The 20,841-nt window shown below is 40.7% G+C and overlaps 1 protein-coding gene across 6 annotated transcripts in view; it reads right to left on the reverse strand.

Annotated features, from left to right (window-relative positions):
- The window catches only part of hspbap1 (hspb associated protein 1), a 290,867-nt gene that overhangs the window by 110,259 nt on the left and 159,767 nt on the right, over positions 1-20,841 (reverse strand). For all 6 annotated transcript variants that reach the window (XM_073046143.1, XM_073046144.1, XM_073046139.1 and 3 more), the window contains one exon: positions 20,363-20,534. In XM_073046143.1, the coding sequence (XP_072902244.1) occupies positions 20,363-20,534 (172 nt within the window). The remainder of the gene's footprint in view (positions 1-20,362; positions 20,535-20,841) is intronic.

The raw sequence follows: 20,841 nt of genomic DNA on the forward strand, positions 1-20,841 counted from the left end.
TTGCCTCGATGCACAAAATTCTCCTCTCCAGGGTCAGTCCGTGGGTCTACTCCCTGATCAGGGACCTGCCAACCTACCAAGGGGCACTGGACGCCCTCAAAAGACAATACCTGTGGCCGGTGAACACCGTCTACGCAAGACATCGCTTAGCGACACGGCAGCAGCGGGCCGGAGAGTCGAGCGCTGAGTTTGTCCAGACACTTGTGCGGGCCTGCGACTGCAGGGGACTGACGGCGGAACAGCATGCGGAGCTGATAGTAGGAGACGCCTTCGTTACGGGGATCAGGTCAGTGTACATGCGCCAGCAGCTGCTGGAACATGCCGATCTTACCTTACTTTCGGCGATCAAGCTGGCTGATACGCTGGAGGCTGCTCTGCACGATGCTTACGCTGTCCAGGCGCGCGATCTCCTGCCGGCCCCGTGGACGCTGCAGACCCTGCAACCCGCCGGCGAATCGACCTCGGCTGTTGCCAGTCGCGAGTCCGTGAAGTCCCTGCAACCCACTGGCGAATCGACCACAGCTGCTGCCAGTCGCGAGTCCGTGAAGTCCCTGCAACCCACTGGCGAATCGACCACAGCTGCTGCCAGTCGCAAGTCCGCACAGTGTTACTTCTGCGGACTCGAAAAGCACCCCCGAAAACGCTGCCCGGCCCGAGATGCTACCTGCTCCAGCTGCGGAAAGAAGGGCCACTACGCCAAGGCCTGAGAGTCCAAACCACCAGTGGGGTCGAGCAGCGCCATGTGCAAGGCATGGGGGTCGCCATCATCTTGCCTGCCCACCGTGTGCGAGGCATGGGGGCGGCCATCTTTGTCGGCACCACCTCACCCCACCTCCAACCCACGGGTGCTTACCGGGCACCAAGACGGCAATGCAACTCTGGCCTCCGTGACCCTCGACCAAAGTGCTCCACACCAGCTTGCAAGGTCAATGATGGATATCCTGGTGGAGGGGCACAGGACTAGCTGCCTGTTTGACACGGGCAGCACTGAGAGTTTTATTCACCCGGACACAGTGCAACGCTGCGGACTCATGTCACAGCCGGTAAGCCAGAAGGTCACCATGGCTTCTGGATCACATTCCACAGACACCCGGGGGGGTTGTGTAGCGACATTGGTGGTGCAGGGCACAGAATATCGGGATTTTGCGTTACTGGTCATGCCTCAACTGTGCGCGCCTGTGCTATTGGGGCTCGACTTCCAGAGCCACCTGAAAAGTGTGACAATGGAGTATGATGGGCCCGTCCCACCAATCACTGTCAGAAATCCTCAGTTTTGTGGGACTTCGTCATATACCCCGCTACTGACCACACACACACACCGACCCGCACATTCCACCCAGCACCATGCCAACAGCTACGCTACTGACACCACTTGCAGCCTATCCACCCTCAAGATCCATCCCCCACCGCTGTTCGCCAACCTGACCCCCAACTGGCAACTAAAAGCAGGAGGTACAGAGCGGGGGACAGGGCCTTCATTAAGTCAGAGGTGCAGCGGCTGCTCAGGGAGGGGATCATTGAGCCAAACACAAGTCCTTGGAGGGCCCAGGTGGTCATTGTACGGACCGGGCAGAAAAATAGGATGGTCATGGACTATAGCCAAACCATCAATAGGTTCATGCAGCTTGACGTGTACCCCCTACCCTGCATCACGGATATGGTCAATCAGATAGTTCAGTACAAGGTGTACTCGACCAGAGACCTGAAATCCGCTTACCATCAGCTCCCCATCTGCCCGGAGGACCGCCCCTACACCGCCTTCGAGGCGGGCGGCAGGCTCTATCACTTCGGTGTCACGAATGGTGTCTCTGTCTTCCAGAGGGAAATGGACCGGATGGTGGACCAGTGCCAACTGAAGGCCATGTTCCCATATCTGGATAACATCATCATGTGCGGTCACAAGTGGCAGGATCACAATACCAACCTCCAACGATTTTTCCAAGTGGCCAAAGCTCTTAACCTCACCTACAACAGGGACAAGTGTGTGTTTGGGACCACCCGACTTGCTATCCTTGGGTATGTCGTGGAGAACGGGGTCATTGGCAGTTGGAAGTCCCTCTTCCCACCACCCTCAGAGCCCTCAAACGGTGCCTGGGCTTCTTTTCATATTACCCCCAATGGGTCCCTCACTACACAGACAAGGCCCGCCCCCTGGTCAAGTCCACCGCATTTCCCCTCTCAGCCGAGGCCCACGCGGCCTTCAGCTGCATTAAAGGCGATTGGAGGCACCGCTTCCCCTCAGTCTCCGAGATGTTGTGCTCTGTTTTGCTGCTAATAAAAGCCTATCGTTTGCCTCCCGTCTCCGAGAGTTATTGATGGTGCATCACTACCAAAGGCATCGCTTTTCCATGTGGCATCATACACTTCTGATGAAGGATCTCAGCCTGAAATGTCGACTTGTTTATTCCCTTCCATAGATGCTAGCTGAATTACTGAGTTCCTCCAGTATTTTGTGTGATGCTCATAAATTTCTATTGTATTGTGCAATTTACAAAGATGTCAGTATCAAGCAATTGAATTGAATTGAATTTTGGTTTATTGTCATTTAGAAACCACAACTGCAATGCAGTTAAAAAATGAAACAACGATCCTCCAGAATGATATCACAAAAACACACGACAAAACAGACTACACCAGAAAATCCACATAATGATTGGCAATCCCCAAATCCAGAGTCCAGAGAGGCTGCTGCGTATTAATATTGCGCTACCATCTTAGCGCGTTCCCCAGAAAGGAGCTTCAAATCCACCAGACAAAACAAGACTACCCAGACACACCAAGTTAGGAAACCAACTCTACCACCCAACAAACCAAAAACTAAAGCTACAAGACCTACACAAAACCACATAGTTACAACAGTGCAAACAATACCATAACTGATTAAAAAAAAAGACCATGGGCACAGTAAAAATAGTCCAAAGATGTTAAAAGACTATATAATTGGGGATTCATCAAGGCTGAGGTTGGTGGGAAGAAGTGAAGAGAATAATGAGGTATTGCTTCTTGCTGAGGTACCTGTCACAAGTTTTCCTAACCTTACTGGCAATATCACACAATTTGGGTACCACAAGAATGAGTAACAGTACCTTCTGCTACCCTTCAATCATAACAACGTGCCTTTACCTCAAACATGAATCAATGCAGAAAGAAAAAGAGCTCAAGGATCGTCCATCACAGGCAAAAAGAAGATGCCTAACTGCCTCAGCTGTGATATTTATTGAATTTCCACTTCTTACACCAACATTATCCGTGACATTCCAGAAGTGAAACTTCTAATCTAGTGCTTGGAAGCTGTAAGATTGGGTGAGCCTGTGCACTTCTAATACCATAAAAGCTTATCAGCTTCATAGATGATTTCATCCAAGCTCTGTCATGAAAGAAAAATGGAGCTTTCACAATCTTTGGAGTTGTCAAAGCGATGATGCTGAAAAAGTGGTATTGATGTGCAGCCATTGTACCAAAGTAGGAAACATGGCAGGCAACTGGCACACAGAAAAATCCCACAATCAGGGTTCGTATTTAAAAGTACAGCATAGTATTAAAATAAATAGAGTGTAGAAATCTAGAGTAAAAACTGTAATCACCTTCTCTTTTGCCATTTTCTCCCCTTCCCCTTACCCGCCAAATCAAAACACTACAGATGTTCAAAATCTAAAACAAAACATTAAATGATGACCATGTCAAGAAGCAACCGTAGTGGGTGAAAAACAGAATTAACAATTCAGCCCTCAAAAAAGACTTCTGACCCGAGATGTTCTTCATTTATTTTATTTACAGAAACAACATAGTAACAGGCCCTTTCGGCCTAACGAGCTCGGCCAATTACACCCATGTGACCAATTAAACTACAAACCCATATATCTTTGGAGTGTGGGAGGAAACCTGAGCCCCCAGAGGACACCCATGTGGTCATGGGGAGGACGTACCAACCCCTTGCAGACAGTGGCTGAATTGAACCATGGTCGTTGGTTCTGTAATATCGCTATGGTAACTGCGATGCTGCCTGATCTGTAGAGTTTCTAATTTATTTCTGTTTTTCACATTACACAAGATTTCAAAAGGAAATCGAGGGCTGTTGACTCAGTCAGCTCAAGATGGGCATAACCTTCCCCACGACTGAGGACACCTTCAAAAGGCAGTTCCTCAAGAAGATGACTTCTTAAGGACTCTGACCATCTGGGATATGCCCTCTTCTTGGTACTACCATCGAAGAGGAGGTACAGAAGCCTCAAGACCCACAAGGGTTCAGAAACAGCTTCTTCACCTCTGCCATCAAATTTCTGAGCATAGAACATACTGCAAAAAACAATGGCAGAGTGTTCATGGGTCCATAAACCCATTATTGTTTTTGCACAATTTATTTTTGTAATTTAGAATAATTTCATGTCTTTGCACTGTACTGCTGTTGCAAAACAACAAATTCCTCATCATCTCTGTGAGTGTTAATACATATGATTGATTCTCATGACAGAAGCTGTTTGACCTGCTGACCATTTCCAGAAATTTATATTTTTATTTCACATTGCAAGCCTCATATTTCCATCACCAAGGCTGGTCAGAAACAGACAAAAGTAATCCCAATTAGAGTTAGTGTATTAATTCAACCCTGAAGTCTGAACTTACAACCATTTGGTTGTAAGCCAGTGCTCAAAGTTGCAGACTATTAGTTATGTATACATCACATTCCAACATGACATGGAAAAGGATCTGCATGAAATTAGTGCAACAAAACAGAACTTGCCCAGCCCATTGTAACATCAGTATAAAAAAACAAATGTCCTTTACTGATGAGGAATGTGTACTTTCAATACATGTCCATCAGTATTGTTTTCACTATCTGTCGACTTTATTAATACGCAGAGTGCATAACACAATTCACAGACATCTCTAAGCCATAATAAAATTATTACAAAGTGAGAATAATTACTCTAAAAACTGGCTAGACAGACCTACATATATTTAAATTGCTACCCTTTACTCGTCCAGTTTGACATATCTCAATGTCATTCAAAACATGATGGATAGCTTCTCAAACACATTTACCCTTACTTGCAATAGTCCAAAAACATAATAAATCTAGAAATTAAAAGTTAGTTGTGCTTTAAAATTAACATACTGCTATAAGCAAGGTAAATTTTGGATGGATGATAGAATTGTTTAGCTCCCATATAACTCATTACTGGAATAGATGGATTAAATATTGATACTATTATCAAATGTTTGAAGGACCATGGGGTAGAGTCTGAAAATACTTGGAAAAATAATATGCAAGATGTACACAGGTAAAAACTCATTGCCTCTTTGAGAACTGTAAAAAAAATTAAACCATATTACCATAAAACATAGAAGCAGAATTAGGCTATTTGGCCTACTAAGTCTTCTCTGCCATTAACTAATGGCTGATTTATTATCCTTCTCAAACCCTTTCTCCTGACTTCTTCCCATAATTTTTGACACTCTTACTAATCAAGAAACTATCAACCTTTTTCTGTGTAATGGATTTGTTCACTGACTTTTATGAATACTGCAATGGGAGCCCTCAACTCACAAGTAGGAGGGGTTATCCCCCATAGATAGACATTTCCTCTAGCTCAACGCAGGGTCATCTACTAGAGACCTCAGCCTTGGAATCACACGTTCGTTGCCATTTTTGTTATTATTTGCGTTTCTTGGTTCTTATTTGTTCAGGGAGTAGATCGAATAAGTTTTATTCTAATTTCAATGATACATTGACAGATAAATACAGATGGCTAAGGACAAGGTAAAATTCATTTCTTTTAATGTAAATGGGCTATTAAGTCCAATCAAACGTAAGAGAATTTTATCCAAAATGAAAAAAGAACAAGCCCATGTAGTATATTTACAGGAAACTCATTTAAGTGATAATAAGTAAAAAAAATTAAAGAGAATGGGCTTCTCTAATCTGTTTTTCTCCTCATATAAATCAGGACATAGGAGAGGAGTTGCTATTCTTATCTCAAGTAGGCTAAATTTTGAAAAAGTATTCGAAATGGGAGATCAAGAGGGAAGATATATTCTGGTAACGGGGAATATAGACGGCAATTCAGTTACTCTACTGAATATATACGCACCCCCGAAAAGTGATATTGGCTTTTTTTCAGAAAATTCCTGATATTATGGTAGCGGAAACAGGAGGTCTCCTGATATGTGGGGAAGACTTAAATTTACAATTACAACCAAACTTAGACTCTTCCAATACAAAAACCTATGAAACTAAATCTTTACATAAGAAGGTCAATACATTTTTTGAGGATATTGGTTTAATTGATATATGGAGGGACCTTTTCCCTGACAGAAGGGATTACACTCATTATTCTGCTCCCCATTCTGTATATACAAGAATAGACTATTTCATAACATTTGGAAAAAACAAAGACAAAATAAACACCTGTGGAATTGGGACAATAGATGTAAGTGACCATGCACCTATATATTTATCTGTTGATTTTGACCTACAACCAAAGAATACTATTTGGAAACTAAATTCAAGTCTACTCAATGATCCATACTTTAAGGAACAAATTAAAAAAGAAATTGATCTCTACTTAGAATTTAATGATAATGGAGAGGTTTCACCTCCCATTTTATGGGATACTCTGAAGGCGGTCTTAAGAGGGAAAATTATAGCAATATCTTCATATAAGAAAAAAATAAGGAATAAAAATTAGAGGAATTACAAAATAGGCTGAAGGAACTAGAGAAAAAACACAAATTGAATTTGCCACAGGATACATTAGGGGAAATTAAAAGAATTAGGAATGAAATAAATAATTTGGCTACGCAAGGGGAAAAACTTAATGTTTCTGAAACAGAGACATTATGAAAGTGGATCGAAATCTGAAAATACTGGCGTGGAAACTGAAAAAAAAGATAGCAGAAAATACAATTCGTAGAATTAGGGACCCAAGAACGAAAAGGATAAAAAATAAGCTAAGTGAAGTTCAAGAAGCTTTTGAAGTGTTTTACAGAACTCTATATTCCAAAGCTCCGGGGGAAGCATAACCCAAATTGACACCTTCTTGAATTCTCTAAAGTTACCCACTTTAAGCGAAGAACAAAATAGAATGATGACTGCTGACATAACTGAAGTTCAATTAAAAGCTGCAATTAATAGGCTTAAATTAAACAAGTCACCAGGATCAGATGGGTATATGGCAGAGTGGTACAAAGAATTTAGAAATGAGTTAATTCCTGTTTTACTCCCCACACTGAACTGGGCTCTAAAAAAGGCACCAATGCCACCCAGTTGGAAGGAAGCTATATCGAAAGAAGGCAAGGGTAAAATTGAATGCGGGTCATTTAGACCAAAATCCGTTCTTAATGTAGACTATAGGTTATTTACCTCCATCATGGCCAAATGATTAGAGGAGTTTCTACCCATACTGATACGTAATGATCAGACAGGTTTCATACGACAACGCCAGAAACAAGACAATATATGAAGGACACTTCACATTATGGACCATAAACAAAATAATAAAATCGAAGCAATAGTGATAAGCGTGGACACGTAAAAGAATTTGATTCGGTTAATTGGAATTTTCTTTACAGAGTTTTACATAGATTTGGTTTCCAAGACACAATTATTAAAACTATACAGACATTATATGACAATCCTACTGCTAGGATTAAAATCAATGGATATTTATCAAATAGACTTACCCTAGAAAGGGGCACGAGACAGGGCTGTGCATGGTCACCACTACTCTTGGCGTTATATCTGGAACCATTAGCTCAATACATCAGACAAAATGAAGATATCAGGGGAATTACTATTAAAGGGACAGAGCATAAATTGGCTTGTTATGCGGATGACATTTTGATCTATCTAGGGCAACCAACATACTCTTTACCTAAATTGATGCAATCCTTTGAACAATATGGTCAATTATCAGGATACAAGATCAACATAGATAAAACCCAATTACTTTCATATTACTATAGCCCACCAAGAGAAATTGAAAGTCGATAACCCTGGGCATGGCACACAGAGATTTTCAAATATTTGGGCATCATTATGCCCAAAGATTTGGCAAAATTATCAGAATGTAATTATCAGCCTTTATATAAAAAAAGTTAAGGAAGATGTGGCAAGATGGAGCCTGATTCCTTTTTTCAGTGTCAGTTCAAGGATTAAGTCTATTAAAATGAATATATTGCCCAGACTGTTGTATCTCTTTCAGACCCTACCATTAGAGATGAATCAAAATCAATTCAATGAATGCAACAAGATGCTATCAAGGTATATTTGGCAGGGTAAAAGGCCTAGAGTTCATCTCAAAACTTTGCAATTAGCAAAGGAAAAGGGGGGATGGGGCCTACCTTCTCTTAGAGATTATTATTTTGCAGCACAGTTGAGAGCTGTGATATGTTAGTGCAACCCATCATATGACGCTCAATGGTAAAACATTGAGGAGCGGGTACTTCCCATCCCCATACAATCAATTTTGGCTGATAACAACCTGCAAAGGTACATAAATACTATTGATAACCCATGGGTGAAGTTGACTCTTAAAAAATGGAAAACTACAATAAAAGAGTATAATCTAGAGGGAGATATTGTAATTCTTAAATGGTGTGCATATGACTCTGATTTTACACCAAATAAATTGGATGCTAGATTTAAGGACTGGACAGCTAAAGGAATAACAGTTCTTTGCAACATAATGAAAGAAGGAACACTGTTCAGTTTTGAAATGCTTAAAGAGAAACACTTATGAGAAAAACAAGATTTTTATCGGTATTTACAGATGCGACAATATGTTAATAAGACACTTAAAAATGTAACCAAGGCAAGTACATGCTTGATAGAGCTATTTAGAAAAGCATGTAATTCAGATAATGGTAGTAGAATCATTTCAAGCATGTTTAAGGGGTTGTCAAATCTTAAAACACATTCGACTTCACACATTAAAATAAAATGGGAGAAGGAAGGAGGGATAATTATATCTGAGGAAGAATGGACAACAATATGGAGATATCAATGGAAGTGTACCAGTTCACAGAAATGGAGGGAGTTTGGATGGAAAAACTTGATAAGATATTTTACTACACCCTCTCAGAAATCCCATGATAGTAACCTCCCTGTTTGCTGGAGAAATTGTGGAAATCAAAATGCAAATCATTATCATATTTTTTGGGACTGCCCTGTTATCAAAAACTATTGGAGGGGGATACACAATGCCCTACAAGACATCTTTAAATGTGAAGTACCCTTAGAGAGTAAGACCATATATTTTGGATATATACCTCAAGAATGGTTGAAAAGAGATACATATTTAATGAATATATTGTTGGTGGCTGGTAAAAAGACTCTTACTAGGAAATGGTTATCACAGGAGAGCCCAACTTTAAATACATGGATGGAAATTACAATGGACATTTACAAAATGGAGAAGATAACAGCATCTGTTAACCATAAGCTGGAACAATTTGATTCATACTGGGAACAATGGTTTAACTACACAATGCCTCATAGGCCTGATTTTATTTTCACAAATCAATGAATCTGTTGTAAAAAAAAGATCACTCCCTACTTGTACATAGTTCTTTCCTTTTGCTTGTTTTTTCTTTCCACTCTTTTCTATAAGTGTATACCTCAGATAAATACTTTGTGGAGACTTGTGATGTGTATGATTATATGATATATATGTACAATGTCTGAAATACATCTATGGAAATGTTTGTTTGATGATGAACTTCAATTAAAAAAAATTACAAAATAAAAGAACCTATCAACCTCAGCTTTAAATATACCTAATGACTTGGCCTTCACAACTGGCTGTGGCAATGAATTTCACAGATTTACCATCCCCTGGTGAAAGAAATTACTCCTTATCTCCGCTCTAAAGGGACATCTTTGTATTCTCAATACCCGAAGCCTGGACTGACACCTTGCCCTATTGTCCTGTTTATTATTTATTGTAATGCCTGCACTGTTTTTGTGCACTTTATGCAGTCCTGTGTAGGTCTGTAGTCTAGTGTAGCTTTCTCTGTGTTCTTGTTTTTTTTTACATAGTTCAGTCTAGTTTTTGTACTGTGCCATGTAACACCATGGTCCTGCAAAACGTTCTCATTTTTACTATGTACTGTACCAGCAGTTATGGTCGAAATGACAATAAAAGTGACTTGACTTGACTTGACTTGACTTCTGCAGCTGTGCCCTCTGGTCCTAAATTTTCACACTATTGGAAACATCTTCTCCACATCCACAGGACTGAAGAAGCTGCACGGGGTTGTAAATATAGTTGGCTCCATCTTGGGTACTAGCCTACAAGGAGCAGTGTCTCAGAAAAGCAGCATCCATTATTAAGGACCTCCAGCACCCAGGGCATGCTCTTTTCTCACTGTTACCATCAGGTAGGAGATACAGAAGCCTGAAGACACAGACTCAGCAATTCAGGAACAGCTTCTTTCCCTTTGCCATCCAATTCCTAAATGGACATTGAACACTTGAACACTCCTAACTATTTTTATATTATTTCTGTTTTTGTACAACTTTTAATCTATTCAATATGCGTATACTGTAATTGATTTACTTATTTATTATTATTTTATTTAGCTTTTTTCTTCTATTTTATGTATTGCATTGAACTGCTGCTGCTAAGTTAACAAATTCCACGACACATGCCAGTGATAATAAACCTGATTCTGATTCTAACCTTTCAATATTATATAGGTTTCAATGAGGTACCCCTCATTCTTCAAAGCAGAAGTGAGTACGGGCTCTGAGCTATCAAACATACCACATACTATGTTAACATATGTTTGTGGGTGCAGTTAAGAAATTGCAATGGTAAAAAAAACATTATGGGAATCAAATGTAGACCTCCAAATAGGAGCCAAGATGTGGGGTTGAGGTTGCAAAGGAGCTGGAAAAGGCATGTAATAAGGGTAACGTTACAATTGTAATGGGCGACTTCAATATGTAAAGGGATTGAGAAAATCAGGTTGATGTCAGATTGCAAGATAGGGAACTTTTTGAATGCCTATGAGATGGTTGTTTACAGCAGCTTGTGCTTGAGCCTGCTCGGGGAAATGCCATCTTCGATTGGGTGTTGTGTAATATCCGAGATCTTATTAGGGAGCTTAAGGTAAAATAACCCTTAGGAGCCAGTGATCAAAATATGGTTGAACTCATACTGCAATTTGAGAGGGAGAAACAAGTCACATGTATCAGTATCACAATGGAATAAAGGAAATCCCAGAGGCAAGAGAGGGGAGCTTGTCCAGGTGGATTGGAGAGGGATACTGGTGGGAATGATGGCAGAGCAGAGGTGGCTGAAGTTTCTGGGATTAGTTAACAAGGTGCAGGATAGATACTTTATGTCCCACAGAAGAAGTTGCTCCAAATGGCAGGGGTAGGTAACCACGGCTGAAAAAGTAAGTTAAGGACTGAATAAAAACCAAGGAAAGGGCATATAAGGTAGCAAAAGTGAGTGGGAAGTTGGATTATTGGGAAGCTTTTAAAACCCAAAAAAAGGCAACTAAAAAAGCTATAAGAATGGAAAAGATGAAATATGAGGGCAACTAGCCAATAATATAAAGCAGGATACTAGAAGTTTTTTTCAGTTATATGAAGAGTAAAAGGAAGGTGAGTGTTGATATTGGACCACTGGAAAATGATGTTGGTGAGGTACTAATGGGGGGGACAAAGAAATGGCAGATGAACTTCACCATCGAAGACACTAGCAGTGTGCCAGAGGTTCTCAGGGAGCAGGTGTGAATACCATGGCCATTACAAAGAAAAAAGTGCTAGTCAAAGGTCTTAAGATGGATAAGTCACCTGGACCAGATGGACTATATCCCAGAACCCTGACTGAGATTACTAAAGAGATAACAGATGCACTGGTCATCATCTTTCAAGAATCACTTCATTCTGGCATGGTCCCGGAGGACTGGAAGATTGCAAATGTCACTCCACTCTTTAAGGGAGGATGGCAAAATAAAGGAAACTATAGGCCAGTTAGTCTAACCTCAATAGTTGGGAAAGTGTTGGAATGTAAACTCATTCGTAAGGCCAGTGATGTTGTGGGGGTGGAACTGAACTCTCTGGTGGTGTCTGAAAAGAGGATGCTGTCCAAGTTGCATGCCATCTTGGATAATGTCTCCCATCCACTCCATAATGTACTGGTTAGGCACAGGAGTACATTCAGCCAGAGACTCCACCAAGATGCAACTCTGAGCGTCATAGGAAGTCATTCCTGCCTGTGGTCATCAAACTTTACAACTCCTCCCTTGGAGTGTCAGACACCCTGAGCCAATAGGCTGGTCCTGGACTTATTTCCACCTGGCATAACTTACTTATTATTATTTAATTATTTACGGTTTTATATTGCTATATTTCTACACTATTCTTGGTTGGTGCGACTGTAATGAAACCCAATTTCCCTCGGGATCAATGAAGTATGTCTATCTGTCTGTCTGTCTTGTCTATTATTAAGGATGAAGTTTCGGGGTACGGAGACTAATGATAAAATAAGTCAAGGTCAGCATGGTTCCTGTGAAGGGAAAGTTTGCCTGATAAATCTGTTCCAAGTTCTTGAGGTAGTAATCAGCATGGTGGACAAAGGAGAGGCAGTAGATGTCATTTACTTAGATTTTCAGAAGGCCTTTGTCAAGATGCCACACATGAGGCTGCTTAACGAGATAAATTCCTATGGCATGGAGGGAGGAATGGATGACTGCCAGGAGGCAGTGGGTGGGAATAAAGAGGCTTTTGCTGGTTGGCTACCAGTGACTAGTGGTGTTCCTCAGGGGTCAATATTGGGGCTACTACTTTTCACAGTGTCAATGATTTGGATAATGGAATTGATGGCTTTATGGCATCAGAGGTGCAGAGGGACTTAGGAGTCCTTGTGCAAGACTCCCAGAAGGTTAATTTACAGTTGAATCTGTGGTGAAGAAGGCAAATGCAACGTTTTCATTATTTCAAGGGAGGTAGAATATAAAAGCAAGGAGATAATGCTGAGCCTTTATAAGACACTAGTCAGGCCACACTTGGAGTATTATCAACAGTTTTGGGCCCCATATCTCAGAAAGGATGTAATGTCATTGGAGAGAGTCCAGAGGAAATTCACAAGGATGATTCTGGGAAAGAAGAGGTTAATATTCAAGGAGTGTTTGGCTGCTTTGACCTGTATACATTGGAATTTAGAAGAATGTGGGAGATGGGGGATCTCATTGAAACCTACCAAATGTTGAAAGGATTAGATAGAGTGGGTGTAGAGAGGATGTTTCCTATGGTGGGGTATCCAGAACCAGAGAGCACAGCCTCACAATAGAGGGCAACCCTTAGAACAGAGGCAAGAAGGAACTGCTTTAGCCAGAGAGTAGTGAATCTGTGGAATGCTGTGCCACAGATTGCAGCGGAGGCCAAGTGTGTGGGTATATTTAAGGTGGAAGTTGATCTTTTCCTGATCAGTCAGGGCATCAAAGGATATGGTGAGAAGGCAGATGTATGGGGTTGAATGGGATCCTAGATCAGCCATGATCGAATAGTAGAGCAGACTTGATGGGCTGAATGGCCTATTTCTGCTCCTATGTCTTATGGTCTAACTCTTTCACTCCTGGGATCATTCTCGTGCACCTCCTCTGGATACTCTCCAATGCCAGCACATCCTTTCGTAGATCAGGGGACAAGACTAATCATAACACTCCAAGTGCAGTCTGACCAATGCCTTAGAAAGCCTCAGCATTAATCAAGGCTTTCACAAGGAAATTACAAACGTGCTCAGAAGAAAATAATTGATAAATGTCTGTGGAAAGAGGGCATGAGTTTGTTCCAGTGGGTGTTAGCAAGCTCTTGATTGTCCCAATAGTCTCCTGTGACACAATAATTATATGATTCAGTTAGGAATGCATCTTGAGTTATATAAAATGGAAGATTCCATATGTGGTCTGGGTTAATTGATGCAAGTACGATCAATGGAAATTATAGGTTGGTGAGTCTGACATCAGTTATGGGAAGATTATTGGAACATATTCTAAGGGACCGGAGATACAAAAATTTGGATAGACATGGACTGATTAAGGATAGTCAGCATGGCTTATTGCATGGTTAATTAAGTTAAAGTCTGTCCCAAGCCTTATAGGCTCATCAGGCCGGTGCTTGTGCCGGTTTCCGTGGCGTGAAGCCACTGAGAGTACAAGACTTACCCCCCACCCCCACCCCCAGATAGATGATGAAGGCAAGGCAGTGGATGTTTCCGACATTGACTTTCATAAGGCATTTGACAGGTTCCCGCATGGGAGGCTGGCCAATTCGCTCGCCATTCAGGATGAGGCAATAAATTGGATTAGACATTGGCTTTACAGGAGAAGCCAGAGAGTGGTAGTAGAGGGTTGCCTGTTTGACTGGAGGACTGTGACTAACGGTGTGCTTCAGGGATTGGTGCTGGGTCCTTTGTTGTTTGTCATCTACATGAATAAACTGGATGATAATGTGTTTAAATGGATCAGCACATTTGCAGATGACACCAAGATTGGGGGCGCTGTGGAAAGTGACGAAGGCTATCATGGCTTGTGGAGGGATTTGCATCAGCTGGGAAAATGGCAGATTAAATTTAATGCAGACAAGAGCAAGATTTTGCACTTCAGTAGGACCAACCAGGTCAGGTCATTCTTTTTCAATATTTTTATTAATTTTCACATTGAAGAATACAGAGTACATGAGGATGTATATTATGAATTTAAAAAGATAGAATAGTACCAAATACATTATATTTAAATCACACTTGCAATCGCAGTACCCTATATTCATAATCAAACACGTATTTTAATTAAACTGTAATTTGAATTGTAATAATTTTATTATAAAGAATCTAAACACACTACCAAAGTCAAAGCTGTTTGGTAAAGAAAGAAAGATGGAAAAAAATCCTTGTCACATAGTGATTTATGTTACTAACCAACATTTGTACTTTAACACAAATCAAAGGAGGTTAGGTCTTACATAGTGAACGATAGGGCACTGAGGAGTGTGGTAGAACAACGGGATCTGGAAACACAGGTCCATAATTTGTTGAAAGTGATGTCATAGGTAGAAAGGATCATAAAGAAAAAAATCTGGCACATTGGCCTTCAAAATCAATGGATTGAGTACAGGAGATGGGATGATATATTGAAGTTGTATAAGTCATTGGTGAGACCTAATTTGAAGTATTGTGTGCAGTTTAGATCACCTACCTACAGGAAAGATGTAAACAAGGTTGAAAGAGTACACAGAAAATTTACAGGGCTGTTGCCAGGTCTAGAGGACCTGAGTATTAAGGAAGGATCAAATAGGTTAGGTCTGTATTCTTTAAAAAGCAGAAAATTGTGAGAGATTTGACAGAGGCATACAAAATTATGAGGAGTACAGATAGGTAAAATATAAGCAGGCTTTTTGCACTGAGGTTGGTTGCGACTACAAACAGAGGTCAGGGGTTGAGGGTGAAAGATGAGAAGTATAAGAAGAATATAAAGGGAAACTTCTTCACTCATCGAGAGTTGTCAGAGTGTGGAATGAGCTGCCAGCACAAATGGAGAATGCGAGCTCGATTTCAACATTTGAGAGAAGTTTGGATAGGTACATGGATAGTAGGTATGTGGAGGGCTATGGTCCCAGTGCAGGTTGATGAGAGTAGGCAGTTTATATGGTTTTGGCATGGTCTCAATGGGCTGAAGGCCCTTTTTCTGTGTTGCAGTTCTCTGTGACTCAGTGAGGGTAATGGGAGCTTATGAACTACATTAATGAGAATGATAAAGAGCAAGAAAGAATTTCTTGCTTGTGAATCCATACTCTTTGACAAGGTTCTGCAAGGAAGGTTAGTTAGGAAGGTTCAATCTTTAGGTGTTAATATTGAAGTAGTAAAATGGATTCAACAGTGGCTGGATGGGAGATGCCAGAGAGCAGTTGTGGATAACTGTTTGTCAGGTTGGAGGCTGGTGACTAGTGGCGTGCCTCAGGGATCTGTACTGGGTCCAATGTTGTTTGTCATATACATTAATGATCTGGATGATGGGGTGGTAAATTGGATTAGTAAGTATGCAGATGATACTAAGATAGATGGCGTTGTGGATAATGAAGTAGGATTTCAAAGCTTGCAGAGAGATTTAGGCCAGTTAGAAGAGTGGGCTGAAAGATGGCAGATGGAGTTTAATGCTGATAAGTGTGAGGTGCTACATTTTGGTAGGAATAATAAAAATAGGACATACATGGTAAATGGTAGGGCATTGAAGAGTGCAGTAGAACAGAGTGATCTAGGAATAATGGTGCATAGTTCCCTGAAGGTGGAATCTCATGTGGATAGGGTGGTGAAGAAAGGTTTTGGTATAAATCAGAGCATTGAGTATAGGAGTTGGGATGTAATGTTAAAATTGTACAAGGCATTGGTGAGGCCAAATTTGGAGTACTGTGTACAGTTCTGGTCACCGAATTATAGGAAAGATGTCAACAAAATAGAGACTACAGAGCAGATTTACTAGAATGTTACCTGGGTTTCAGCACCGAAGTTACAGAGAAAGGTTGAACAAGTTAGGTCTTTATTCTTTGGAGCATAGAAGGTTACGGGGGGACTTGATTAAAAATTATGAGGGGGAATAGATGATGTTGATAGGCTTTTTCCATTGAGAGTAGGGGAGATTCAAACAAGAGGACATGGGTTGAGAATTAGGGGGCAAAAGTTTATGGGTAACACGAGAAGGAATTTCTTTACTCAGAGAGTGGTAGCTGTGTGGAACGAGCTTCCAGTAGAAGTGGTAGTGGCAGGTTCGATATTGTCATTTAAAGTAAAATTGGATAGGTATATGGACAGGAAAGGAATGGAGGGTTATGGGCTGAGTGCAGGTCAGTGGGACTAGGTGTGAGTAAGGGTTCGGCATGGACTAGAAGGGCCGAGATGGCCTGTTTCCGTGCTGAAAATTATATGGTTACTCTGAAAAGAAAATCATTCCAAGTGGCAAAATGTCCAATTACTGCGAACTGACTGGGTTCACAAGGCAACCATCGAAAGTCTTCATGTGGCTGGATTCTGAACCGTAAGCAATTCACCTCTAAAAGAACTCAAGGGGAAATGAAGGTGAATACTGTCTGATCATTTAAAAGCAATGCATTCCTTTCCTGAAAACATTGGTACATTGCTCCGTGAGGGAAGATTACTCAGCAAACTGCCGCTTCATAAGATAGTCCAAAAACAGCACAAAGTACACACAAAGTACGAAGTAAGTTTATTATCAAAGCATGTATATGTCATCATGTTCTATCCTGAGACTCATTTTCTTCCAGGTATTCACAGTAGATACAAAGGAAAACAATAGAAGCAATGAATAACTACACAAAACCAATGAGCAAAAGAAGCAAACTGTGCAAATAGAAAAAAGAATAGTAATAAAAATAATGATGAGTAACTAAGTAATAAATAATATATAGAAGATGAGTTGCAGAGTCCTTGAAAGTGAGTCCATAGATTGTGGAATTAGTTCAGTATTGAGGTGAGCCTGATGGTTGAAGGGTAATAACTGTTCCTGAACCTGCTGGTATGGGACCTAAGGCTTTCCCAATGGCAGGAGGATATATGCAGAGCTTTTAACATTTTAAACATCCAATGATATTTCATGCACAAAACTGACAATAAAATAAATAAATTGACAAATTGTTCAGAGGCCTAAGTTTTAAAGAATGGTTTAAAAGGAAGCAGATTCAGGAACAGGTGGAACAGCTAAAAGTATCCAAGAGAGACAGAATCAAAGAATCGATGAAGGTTGTAAAGGTTGTGAGAGAAGTAGCATTTGGAAATAAAGATTAAAACTAAAACATAAGCACTACCAAATAACTTGGGATAAAAACCTACAGAAGCTGTGAGTAAGCAAGCTTTGGATACAGGAAGCAGAGCCTGTGTTAAATTCTAGCTAATGATGGAAGGAAGATGGGAATTTGAGCAATGAAGCATTGAAATATAAACTAGCAAAAGCATGGGTAAAGAATTCAACAGCAGGTGACATCAGACCACTATTCCCTTTAAGCAGAGTGGATGTGTGGCCGTGCAGTAACCAAAATATTCCTGCACATGTAGTTTTTTGTTGCTACACAGCTGGAATTTTGAAATTATGCTAATATTTTAAAATCTATGTTAATATAATTGTGAACTACCATGTAATTAATTACTGTATGTGTTAATGAATATAATGCATAAATTTTCTAAATAATCAAAGTACTACAACGTTTTAGAGCTGCAACACATTTACAATGTCAGTGTTTCAAGTTACAACACTGTTACAAATTGTAAAAAAACACAAAATGGAAGTCAGTAGTTCATTGTAAATAAACTGCTAGCCCGCTGAATGTCAACACTAAGTTTAAAAGTTTATGAAATGTGAGTTTTTTGTTGCACTGTATTTTATTATATCTTTCAATTAAAATCAAAAGTATGTGATTTTTCAATTTTCATTCTAAATATTCATAATATTTATAATTTACCTCATGCCCCATGCTGCATAGAACGTCGCATATCATTTGTGAAAGAAGGCTCCAAGTCAAGGGTGTACAGCGCAGGCCCACGATCAAGCATACTTTCTTCGGCCAATGATTGGTGTGTCAAGGCCGACCTGGATGGTTAAGGTAGTTTCCCAGAGCAGACAGCTTTCACCCCATTGCATCCAGATATAATCGTATGGTCTGACACCAGAAGAGAAGTGGTTATTGGTGAACTCACAGTCCCCTAGGAAGACAACATCGACGAAGCCCATGAGCGCAAGTTAACCAAGTATGCAGAATTAAGATCAGAGTGCAGAGACAGAGGGTGGAAGGCCTCATGCTATCCATTCGAAATAGGTTGTCATGGTTTTATTGTGTTCACTTTCCAGAAGTGGCTGCATAACCTTGGCTTCACAAGACGAGAGATCAAGTCAACCAGCAGGACTGTAGCTGAGGCAGCAGAGACAGGATCATCTTGGGTGTGGACTAAGTATGTCCAGAGGGGCAGGTAGTCTGACAGTGTATCCATCTTTTGCAAACCCTTCAGTAGTTGCACAGACACCTGAAGAGTAGACTATCTGTTGGATGGAAGTGACCAACAACTCTGATAGAGGCAGATGCCACGTTTTTAAGCTCACCAGTGGGAAAGGGTGCTTTAGCACTGCTGGCCCACCACCTCGAGGGAGTCTTGATCCTGAAGATAGGTGGCAGATCAACTGATGATCCCACTGGTGATAGCACGGGACAGTTAACATCTTAGTCCAAGTGTATTTTCAATTCTTATGCATATTACAAAAAAAAACTTTAAAGTGCCACGTGGTTTTCAGGCCGTATAAAATCTTCCCCTGCTCAGAACAATGGTTGTCTGGCTAGCAGTAAAAAAAATAGAGTGAAAGTTGGGTCAGATTATGTCACAAATGGATGATAGAAGAAGGTAGTGTCAGTGATGGAACAGATGCAAGATATGAAGCTTAACTCAGGGTCAAATCTATTTTGGGAACAGACGTTCTTAAGTAATAAGAGCTTAACTTGAACCTTTGTCATGGCTTTAGGGTTGCTTTTACATTCTGATGACATTTTCATTTTAAATTTAAGAAACCCTGGAATTAAAAAAAAGAGTCCAAGTCCACATCAACCACATATCTGATATAGACCATAAGGCCATAAGATAGGAATAGAATTAGACCATTCAGCCCATTGAGTCTACTCTGCCATTCCATCATGGCTGACTTATTATCACTCAAAGCCCATTCTCTCTACTTCGCCCTGTAATCTTTGATGCCCTTAATAATCAAGAACTTATCAACTTCCACTTTAAATACGAGGGGTGATTGATAAGTTTGTGGCCTAAGGTCGAAGGAGTCAATTTTAGAAAACCTAGCACATTTATTTTTCAACATAGTCCCCCTCCTACATTTACACACTTAGTCCAGCGGTCGTGGAGCATACGGATCTTGGACCTCCAGAAAGTGTCCATAGCATAGGTGGTTGATAAGTTCGTGGCCTAAGGTAGAAGGCAATGAAGGCTCTTGTTACATGCACATGCAGTTCAACTCTTTGAGTGATTATGCATAATGTTTGAAGTTAATAACGCATCGGGGTGATTGATAAGTTTGTGGCCTAAGGTAGAAGGAGATGAGTTATTAATTTCAAATTTTCTGCATACTCACTCACAGAGTTGACCTGTGTGTGCATGCAACAAGAGCTGTATAACTTATCTCCTATCAGACATTCCCTTTCACTCCTGAGATCATTCTTGTGAACCTCTTCTGGATCCATAGATACTTATCAATTGCAAAGAATCATCAAGCATTCTCATACCTACTGTATGGCAGAATTGCTCCTATATCTTTTTTAAACTGAGAGAGAAAAGAAACATCAGCTTACCTCTCCTGGACACAAGTTCACAACATATGGTCTGGCTCTGCGAAATCTAGGGAAGTGCTTCAAATCAGGGTTGACCACATTCACACTGCTAAATACACTAGATTCTTCATAAGGAATTCTGGTGGGATAGAGGAAGCAAGTGTCCTCTGGAGGGAATAGATGCCACCTTTTCCTGAAAGCATATTTTTAAAAATTCTTTAATTACTTTTAAAACTATACATTATGCACATATAAAAAAGTAATTTTTCTTAAACTTAATAAATGGATGTGTAAGATCCGTGCATATTCACAATCTGGAAACAAACTTCCTACAAAGACAGGGATACAGGTGCTGAGAGAAACCATGCATGACATGAGTCCCCAGGACAATTGATCTTTGAATCATGTCAGAGTGACATTGGCACTACTCTTTGAGAGGAAATGGAATGACAACTTGGGAGAAGGGTAGGCTTTGGAAGGTACATTCAAAGGTGCAGCAT

Source organism: Hemitrygon akajei, chromosome 5 (genome assembly GCF_048418815.1).
Source record: "Hemitrygon akajei chromosome 5, sHemAka1.3, whole genome shotgun sequence".
In the NCBI taxonomy this organism is placed as follows: Eukaryota; Metazoa; Chordata; class Chondrichthyes; order Myliobatiformes; family Dasyatidae; genus Hemitrygon; species Hemitrygon akajei.